This window comes from Meleagris gallopavo, chromosome 15 (assembly GCF_000146605.3).
Source record: "Meleagris gallopavo isolate NT-WF06-2002-E0010 breed Aviagen turkey brand Nicholas breeding stock chromosome 15, Turkey_5.1, whole genome shotgun sequence".
Taxonomy (NCBI): domain Eukaryota; kingdom Metazoa; phylum Chordata; class Aves; order Galliformes; family Phasianidae; genus Meleagris; species Meleagris gallopavo.
The window spans coordinates 17,318,694-17,327,630 of NC_015025.2; the positions used below are offsets into that span (position 1 = coordinate 17,318,694).

The following is an 8,937-nucleotide window of genomic DNA, read 5'->3' on the forward strand; positions in this document are numbered from 1 at the left end:
ACAACAACACAGAAAGCAGAGAATCTTAATAATAAGGAAAGGAAGGGGGAAAACAGGGAAGAAAAATGTCTGTTAAACGCTTGGAGGAATAGGGGAGAGGAAATGCTTTTCCTTCCAGTTTAAATGTATGTTCCCACATTTTCCTTTTTCTTACATTTCACTTCACCGAGCACTGAATGTTTGTGCAGCACTATTTATTTTTTATTTTCTGCTTTCTTTCCCTTCTGGGACCTGATGTTCTGGTGCACTGCTCCACAAAGCAGAGGGGCACTCAGTGAGGGTCCCCAACATCACCCCCCAGTCCTCTCCTTCGGCTTTGGGTGCCCTCTCCAAATTATCACCTGGGAAAGGCTCTTGCAAGCAGTGGTTGGAAGCAGTTCTCTTGCTCCTCTATGCCACGGATTCATTGTGCGTCTTTAGGCAAGTTATTTATTCTCTTTGCATCTCCCCTTCTATAAAATGCCCATAGCATGGAACAGAGGATGATAAAACATTGGGCGTTTTCCTCCTTAGATTGCAAAATTTGCTCTGAGAGAACCAAGTGCTTCCGCTGCTCCCTCACCAGACAGCAGATGAATGATGCAATATCACTGCGTTTCCACATCAAAACACCAACCCCTGGATAGAGTCCTCTAGGATGAATGATTTCCCCTTTTCTCTTTTATTCCTCAGGAGGTGCTTTTCCTATTAGTGATGTCTATAAAGCGCCGCATTTGTGCAGCAGTCCCAAGCAGAGCGGGTGAGTTTATTCAGTTTAATCTGTCTGCAAAATGGGAATAGGCATCGTCCATCCTGATGAGCAACAGGGGAGAAGGCACCAAACCACTGTCTCTGTGCTAGAGAGGGCAGTGCAGCAAGTCCTGAAGGCTCAGGATCCAAAGCTGTAGCAAAGGGAGCAGCCCTGCTGTAAGAAGGAGCCTTAGGTGGGATGGCAGAATGTGCTTTTCCTTAAATACAGCAAACAGCCCTGAGCTGGCTGTTCTGGACTGAGTGTGCAGCCTGGCAAAAGCAGAGCCAGGCAGCAAGAGCTGCTAGGTATTGCAATAGCAACAATTATTTATTCACAAGCTGGAGCAAAGAGGAATCTGCAAGCAGGGGGAGAGAAGGGGGAGTAAAACACAACCTGATCTTGTAAAAGAACGCCTTAAAAAGTACCACGCAGGAAGGTCTTTGCACAAGCCTTTCATTTATCAGTCTGCAGTTGGAAGAGGAGAATGCAATAAGTGCAAGGCACACGGGGTAGGAGGGTCTCATAATAAACAAGAATGGGTCTGAACAAAGAAAAAGGTTCTGCTAAACTGATGGTGGCAGATGGCATCGGTCCCACCATGCTCCCCTTCAGTTGCGGGAAAATATAGTAAAGCAATTTAATGAAAACGCTTAAATAAGCAAACAGTGCATTTAATTGAACCCATATGCATTAGGAAGGAAATCTAAAGTATACTGATTCATTAAGTTTTATATAACTGTAAACCCCCAGAACCTAGGAAAGGGTAAGAAGCCATGATGAAGTGCCAACTAGAAGGAGACCTTCCACCAAACTTTGCTCCAATCTGTTTTGTTATGACAAGAACAAGTGGTTTTAACAAGTATGCCATAAATCAGGGGCGCGCGCTCCAGCCCGGAGCCTTCCAGGTACAAACTCACATTCCTTTTCTTCTGGTGGGGTTTTTTATTTTCCAAGACTGAAAAAACTGGAACTTGGATGCTGCCATCTGCAAATAGGTAGCGGAGGGCTGATCCTTGAGGTCAGTATTAATAGTTTTGTTCAAGAAAACTCATAGCAGAATTCAGATGATGCTCTCTGAATCTCATCTGAGCGAAGGCCCAGGGCACATCGCATTTGGCTTCGCTCTGTAAGACAAAATCCTTCTTTTCTGCAGTGACCATACCCCTCTAGTCATGACTTCTTGGGTTGCTGCAGATAGAAAGCATGGGCTGGGAAAGGCATGGCTGTTCTGTTCCAGAGAGCTCCTGCTGCACCCTCAGTCTAATAGCTGTCCAGAAGTGCCTTGGGGAGAAAGGAACGCTGGCACCACTGGAGTGGATGAAGGTAACAAAGGCAGAATTTCTCCTACAAATCAAAACTTTGGAAATGTTTGGTTCTAGGTTCTCCCCTTGTGGTTTGGGTCTGCAGGTGCCGATGCTGTTTCCCTCTCTTGCTGAGCTCTCATTGCCCCATGGAAACAGATTTGTTCAGTTTTCACAGCAACATCACTTGCTGCAAACAAAAGTCTACAAGCAACTGACAGAGAATTTGCTCCCAAGGCACAGAAAGGATGCAAGCTGGGAGTCAGGGCTTGCAGGGGTGCTGATTTGAAGAAGCCGTGACCAGAAGGGGAAGCTCTCAGCCTCAGTTCACTGTAGCTGGAAGTGAAGTTTCTCTGCAGCAAAGAAGAGTCCCTTAGAAAACCCAGGCTGGCTCAGGAGGTCACCAACACCTTGAAGACAAAAAAGCCTTCTCCATTGCTACCTGACTGCCCACATACACTACTTGGTGAACGGGAGCTGTAATGAAAGAAAAACTACAAAAGCAAAAACTGAAAATGTAAGTTTTCATGCAGTAGGGTTGGCTTAGGAGCCTAAACCATTGCACAGTGCACCTTTTGGTTCTTAGGATTCAAACAACCAACCAACGTAATAATAAAGCAGAAAGTGAACGAGCGTCTTTAACAAATATATTTCTGAAAAATATCTTGATTTAAAAAAAAAAATTAAAGATAGAGAAGAATTCTTACAAGGGTGATGGTTTCTCCACATGGGCACTGAGGGACTCTAAGGGGAAAAGAAACATCAGTAGGTAAATACAGCCATCCCTGTTTGAATTTCCTGGATGTCAGGCACGGTTAATGTTAGGGAGACAGAGGGAGAGTTGAAGTATTGGCCCCAATTCAACAAAGCACTTAAGCGTGAGCTTAACTCTAAGTAGGTACTTAAGTTCCTCCTTATATAGCAGAACATATGTTAACGCCCCGCGTAAGTGCATGCTTAAAGTTAAGTGTCTGCTTAAGAGCTTTGTTGAATCAAGGCTCGTGTTTACTTCTAACAATTGATGTCTCCTGGAATATCCACATTTCTGGTTGCAAACCTGACACATCTGTTTTCTCTTAGCATTATTAATAGAGTCATTCTTTAAAAAAAACAAGGCAACCCTTAAAAAGCTGTAATCGCTGCTCTCAGGAGAGCAAGTGGCCAACAAGACCCAGGCACTTCCATGGGCATTCCTATGGGCTACATTTCCTTTTCATTCCAGGGAATTTAAGGGGAAGCAATGAGTTGCAAAATAATGTGGAGTCATCAAATCAGCTTGATAAGGAAAAAAGTGATGCTGATTTTAAGAAATTTTGAATAGTCAAAAGTTGCTGGTGTGTAAACTCGTGTTGCGGTTTGGGTTCAGGTTAGCTAAGGCTTGTCTCAGCTGAAACTATGAGAAGTTGTAAATTAATATTTGATTCGTAACATAAGAGAGTGTTGGATTACTGTTTACACGTAAATATCGTATATCTAAAATTCTTCTCTTAAGTAGAATAGGTACCTTAGGAAATCCTGAGTTATGATAGATTCTTGGAATTCAACTTAACACCACCACCAGGCTGCAGAAGAGACATCATGCAGACATGGAGATAATTCACAGCTTAGGTTCTTTTCAAAGCCATGTGCCCACTGCCAAGAGGATCAGCCCCATGAATCCCACTCAATCAATCCCACTGCTGTGTGCCTACCAGGACACATTCAGGGGCTGCCGAGCCAGGTAAGGCATAGAGCAGTGTTTTGTGGCTCTACTCATCCATTATCTCTTTTTTTTTTCATTCCTTTTGGAGTGGTTTTGGGGCATCTCTCCTGCGTCCCGCTGCTCTTGGGAAGTAAGGCTCCAATCCCTCCACTGGATGTGGATCCAAACCAGCCATCCCAGCCCTGTCAGGCGGTTTCCCAGCGATGCTGGAGACTTAGACCACAATAGAAGGAAATCACTAAAGCTGAATTGCTCCAAGTAAGTCCTCAGCAGGGTTTGACTGGTAAATATTTAACAAGGAGAACTCCCTATCCTCTCCTGGTACGTATTAAACTAATGCATTTATTTTAACAAGGGAAATGGTTTCCCCAAGCTCCTGCTCAATTTGAGCCCTTGACTTCTACAAAAGCCTAAGTAAGGTAGGCTTCCTGGGGCTTGGTAATTCACTGGGACTAAACGAGAGATGGCTCCGAGCCACGAACCAGGAGAACGGAGGTGACAGGACCTCCCCAGGGCTGAGAAGAGCTTGGTGCTGGGCTCCCATCCCACCTGTCTCCAGTCAGGTCCCATCCCCACCTTGAGACATCCCTGCTGCCACCATCTTCCCATTGCTTCAGCCATCCCATGGAGCAGGTTGGTCATAACCAATAGGCAATCTTTTTGTGCTGGAAATGGTCCCACATCTACAGGTGGGGCTGGGGGCTGGTTTGAGGGTGAGGCTGTGGGCAGGGCCAAGCACAGCAGCAGCCATGAGGACCCAAGGCTGCAGGAGGTTCTCCTGCTCCCTTGCTCATCTTTTTCAGGCTTGCCTGCAAGGATAGAAAAAGCTCAGAAAGCAGCGCCAGCTTTGCATTTATCTTTGCTCAAAGCCAGCTCATGGCTTCAGCACTTTCACTCTGACTCACAGGCAGGAGGGCAGGTTCCAACAGCTGTGGCTGCCTCTGGCAATTACGGCTCCTGGCATCACGGTGTAAAACTCTATGGGAAATTCTCCCCAGCTCAGCATTCCCAGGATGGCAGCAGGCACTTGTTAGGTGGACATGGCGAAGGTAAACCTTGCTGCCTCAGAAAGAGTGACCTGGTATCACCAAACACCTTCTGCTTCACAGCCTGTGGAATAAAGAGGTTGTCCCTGCATCCCCCTGAGTGCTTGTGTGCAGAAGATGCCTTGAACATGGAAACATCTAGCTTTGGTCTGAGCATTTGATGCTTTTTCTGCTGCCATCATGGGCCAACATCACCTCTACCTTTCATCATCACCAAAAAGTAACCTGTGAGGTGTGTCTCTTCCCCAGGTATTGCAATTTGCCTTCGGTCCTTCGCGACATTTAATAAACCTCTCTCTTGGACATGGGCATCTGCACACATTTCCTCACTCTCCCAAGCATGCAGAACTCCTATCTCTGTCCCCAGCCCATCCCAGTTTGTAGAAAGCAGATGGGTCTCTCCTAGCACCACCAATATCAGCAAGAAAATTCTTTCTGCTCTTTCTATTTTTCTGGGGTTGTGATTCCAGCAAGTCTCACAGAAGCTTGGCAGTACAGAAAATAAGAAACAGATTTCCAATGTTTTGTTTTACCATTTTCTTCCTTGTAGCATCCAAGCGCAGATTCTGAGGACACAAAAAATTCTCCCACTGTAATGCGGAGCTGTGCCCGTAGGTACCATGAATGGACACAGTTTTCCAGGCAAGCATCAGAGGAGAGCATGCCACTTGGACCAGCAGCATATCACGTCAACACAACTGAGTGGACAAGTCTTCACAAGTGCTCGATTTTTATGCAAAATGGAAAACCAGATAGGAAACAAGGCCCCAATGGATGGTAAACTATGAAATGTCCAACACAAGCACAAGTCAAGGGCCAGGGCTGCAGCCAGTTTCTGTGCTGGATTGAGCACAGAACTTTGCTTCCCATTGCAGTTTTTCCCAGTTACACGGCTCCCATGTGCTCTCACACCTCTGAACACTGATTTTGGGTCTCAAAACTCTGGGACTGACTGCTCTCATGCCAACATCAGTCCAGAATAACTCAACCAATTGGAATTATCCCTGAAGCACTGACAGGCAAGAGAAGCACGAACCAAATGATTCATCTTTTAGCTAGGCAGTTATCTCTATTACGACATAAACCCAGTTTTCAGGCCTTTTCTTAGACTTTATCTAACCAGACTCCCCAGTTGTTGACTTTGGGGGGGTCTCACTGAGATCAGGCACCCCTGGATCGTTCTGACAGTGTGGGTATGTGGTGGCAATGGTTCTTGGTCTCAAGACATTTATGTGTCAGAGCAGGATGTTACCTGTGAGCTCGTATCAAACACAGCATCCATCTGGAGATTACCTCTTGTGCAGGACTATACAGCAGAACAGTTTCAGAACAAGTTTGGAGACTTTCAAGGAAAATCCCTCTGGGATAGGGTCATCTTGCCAACAAAAGGCTGATTCACGGATGAGATGACGAAGTACACCAAGCATTCCTAGGCTGTGTGTTACTCACAGGTCTTTTATCTGATGCCATGGCCCAGCGCAGCCAAAGCCATGGTGCAGCCAAGTGACAGCAGAGGGGAATGATGGTGGGGGAGGCCCCAGGTCCTTCCTGTGCCACCCCGTCACCCATAGCTACTGAGGTCCCTTCCCTACCCACTGAAGCCCCTTCCCTACCCACATCTCTCCAACTTTGGAGAAAAACATGCCGTGAGACGTGGAGGCAGCCAAGAGCAGTCTGGTATGTATGCAAAAGCCTCCCAATGTCTTTATCCTCATAAATGGATTTGATTATTTTTTTTTTCTTTTAAATGCAAGATTTCACACATTGCGGATTAGTTTTTAGAATACATCAGTGTCAGTTAATGAGGCAGATTAATCTTACACTTGTTTCAGCTAGAGCCAGAAGTGGCAATAATAGCAGATCCAGCAGTAACAGCACCATGCCTCCAGGCACCCCTGGAATCTCTTGTGTAAGGCTGACTTGCAAAGTAGGCAGCTAAATTGTGTGCTTATGCATTCTGTAACATTGGCACAAGGCTGTGTACTACACTGCGTGGTAATCCCTGAGGATCACAGAGGCAACACAGAGGCAGTATTTGAACTGGAGAGCTTCAAAGCAGAGTCTAGAGGCTGCAGGAACTGGTGCTGGCATGGTCTTAGTTCCCAGATATTGCTTTCTCCTCTATTCCTGATGCTATTACAGCCATTACTTAACATTGCATGTTAAATAGACAAAATCCTGTTGGGTTATAAGACAAAATCAACATCAGCCTGCTTAGTAACTTAGGAAGTAATTAAGAGTTGTTTTATAGGTACAAGTTCCCACTGTGCAATAGACCAGTAAAACCCTGTCTGAGTCTTCTGATGGATGCGTGCAAGGATGTGTGTAACACACGGCCAGGCTTGTGCCACAGGTGTGCCTGTGCCTGCTCATCTCTGGCCAGAAAATGATTAGAGCACTTTATATAGGACTGAAATCCCTGCTCATGTCCACATGCGGCTCAATCGAGGCCTTACTGGGTGGCCTGGAGACTTGTGTGCAGAGAGCAGTGCTCTGAGCATGGGGAAGCAAGAGTTATGCACTGGATTTTAACAGCTCAACGCTATCATAAGGGATGAGAGGTGATGGCCTTAAGTTGCACCAGGGAAAGTTCAGGTTAGATATTATCTTCACCAAAGAGAGGTGATGCAGTGGCACAAGCTGCTTAGGGAGTGGGGATTTACTATCATGGAGGCATTCCAGAATGTGGACACGTGGCACCTGGGGACATGATCAGTGGGCACGTGGGGCTGGGGTGAGGTTGGGCTTGAGGATCTGAGTTGTCTTTTCCAACCGTAGTGATTACATGATAATGGGCTGGAGCTTGTTCTCAAAACACCAGAACAAAGAGCAGTGATGGGACCACTGAAGCACCAAACCCATCCACCCAGAGACCAGACCTTGGCCAAGGCAGCGCCGTGGACTTGAGAGCCAGCCTCTGCTCGCAGGCCAAGGCAACATTTTGCCACACTGGTTTAAACCATTCATATGAATCTCCACAAACCCTCACAAGCTTCCGATGCCGTGTAAACACAAGAGAACCAGAATCATTCCTTCCATCACTGTTTAAAATGGGCGATGTTTTCTCCAAATGGCCCCATGAGCAAAAGGCAGAGGGTGATGCTGGAGCAGCCCCAGCAGTGTGTGATATTTCACCCCAGCACTGTCCGGGCAGAGCTTTAAGAGACTCCGAACACAAACAGAGCTAGGTTAGCTAAGTCCTGCTCCGAGCAGCCCTGAGCGTTGGAGACATAAACAGATCTCATTTGAGCTGGGCTTAATGTAACTGGGTTTACAGATTCACAGCTGATGTCGACATACATCAGAGGTGTTGTGTATTTAGTGAGGCAGCGTGGTCCGCCGGCTTCGGATCCACGTCCCAACCCCACTGCTGACCCCTGCACCCCTCTGCAATCACTGCCCGGCCTTTATCTGCAAAATGGAAAGAGCTGACCCACGTCACAGAGCGAACCTGGAATCAATTAATGTCTAGCCTGCATTTAGGAGAGGCAAAACACTATATAAACATTATGTATCATTTGGCTTCTGAGGAAAAGCCATCGCCTGACAAAAGGGGCCTCTCTTCTATATTATGGAGCCTGGTTCACACCAGTACAGCTCTCCTGACTTCTCCTCTAGGCTTGCTCCTAATTTACACCAGGAAAAGCCCAGTCATGCATACATAAATTTCCCTCATTAATACGAAGAACCTCTTTGCTGAGAACCCCCATTCCATATTCTGCAGCTTGAAGGGCAGCACCACGCCGTGGGGTGGGCACCAGTGAGCCAACCAGAGCCCTGGGATCTGCTTTCTGACCACCTGACCAAAGAACTTGGGTCAGTCCTGAGAGGAAGAGCTGCTTGCCCAGCTCAGAGGGCTCAGCCCATCACCATGTGGCACAAAGGGGAAGCAGAGCTATGGGGCCCTCACACTGCATCACGTCCCCAGCACTGGGTGCTGTCCTGCAGTCTACATCTTTTACACATAGTTTTTCCGGCCCATCTGAGCCCTTCATATAAACATGAGGAGGCTCAGGGTTGTCTTACACATTACACAAATGTTTTATCTTGCCATTAACATAATGAGAACTGGGATTACTGCCAGCTTGCATCCCACGCTGGGGCTGCCCACTGGGATGATGCTGCAGGTGACCCCAACAGCGTGACCCCAACAGAGCG

General features: G+C 46.8%; 1 protein-coding gene across 1 annotated transcript in view; it reads right to left on the bottom strand.

The window, feature by feature from the left end:
- TXNDC15 (thioredoxin domain containing 15) overlaps positions 1-1,904 on the bottom strand; it is a 4,758-nt gene extending 2,854 nt beyond the window's left edge. The window contains exon 1 of the mRNA XM_031555685.1: positions 1,893-1,904. Coding sequence (XP_031411545.1) covers positions 1,893-1,904 — 12 coding nt within the window. The remainder of the gene's footprint in view (positions 1-1,892) is intronic.
- Positions 1,905-8,937: the final 7,033 nt, after the last annotated feature.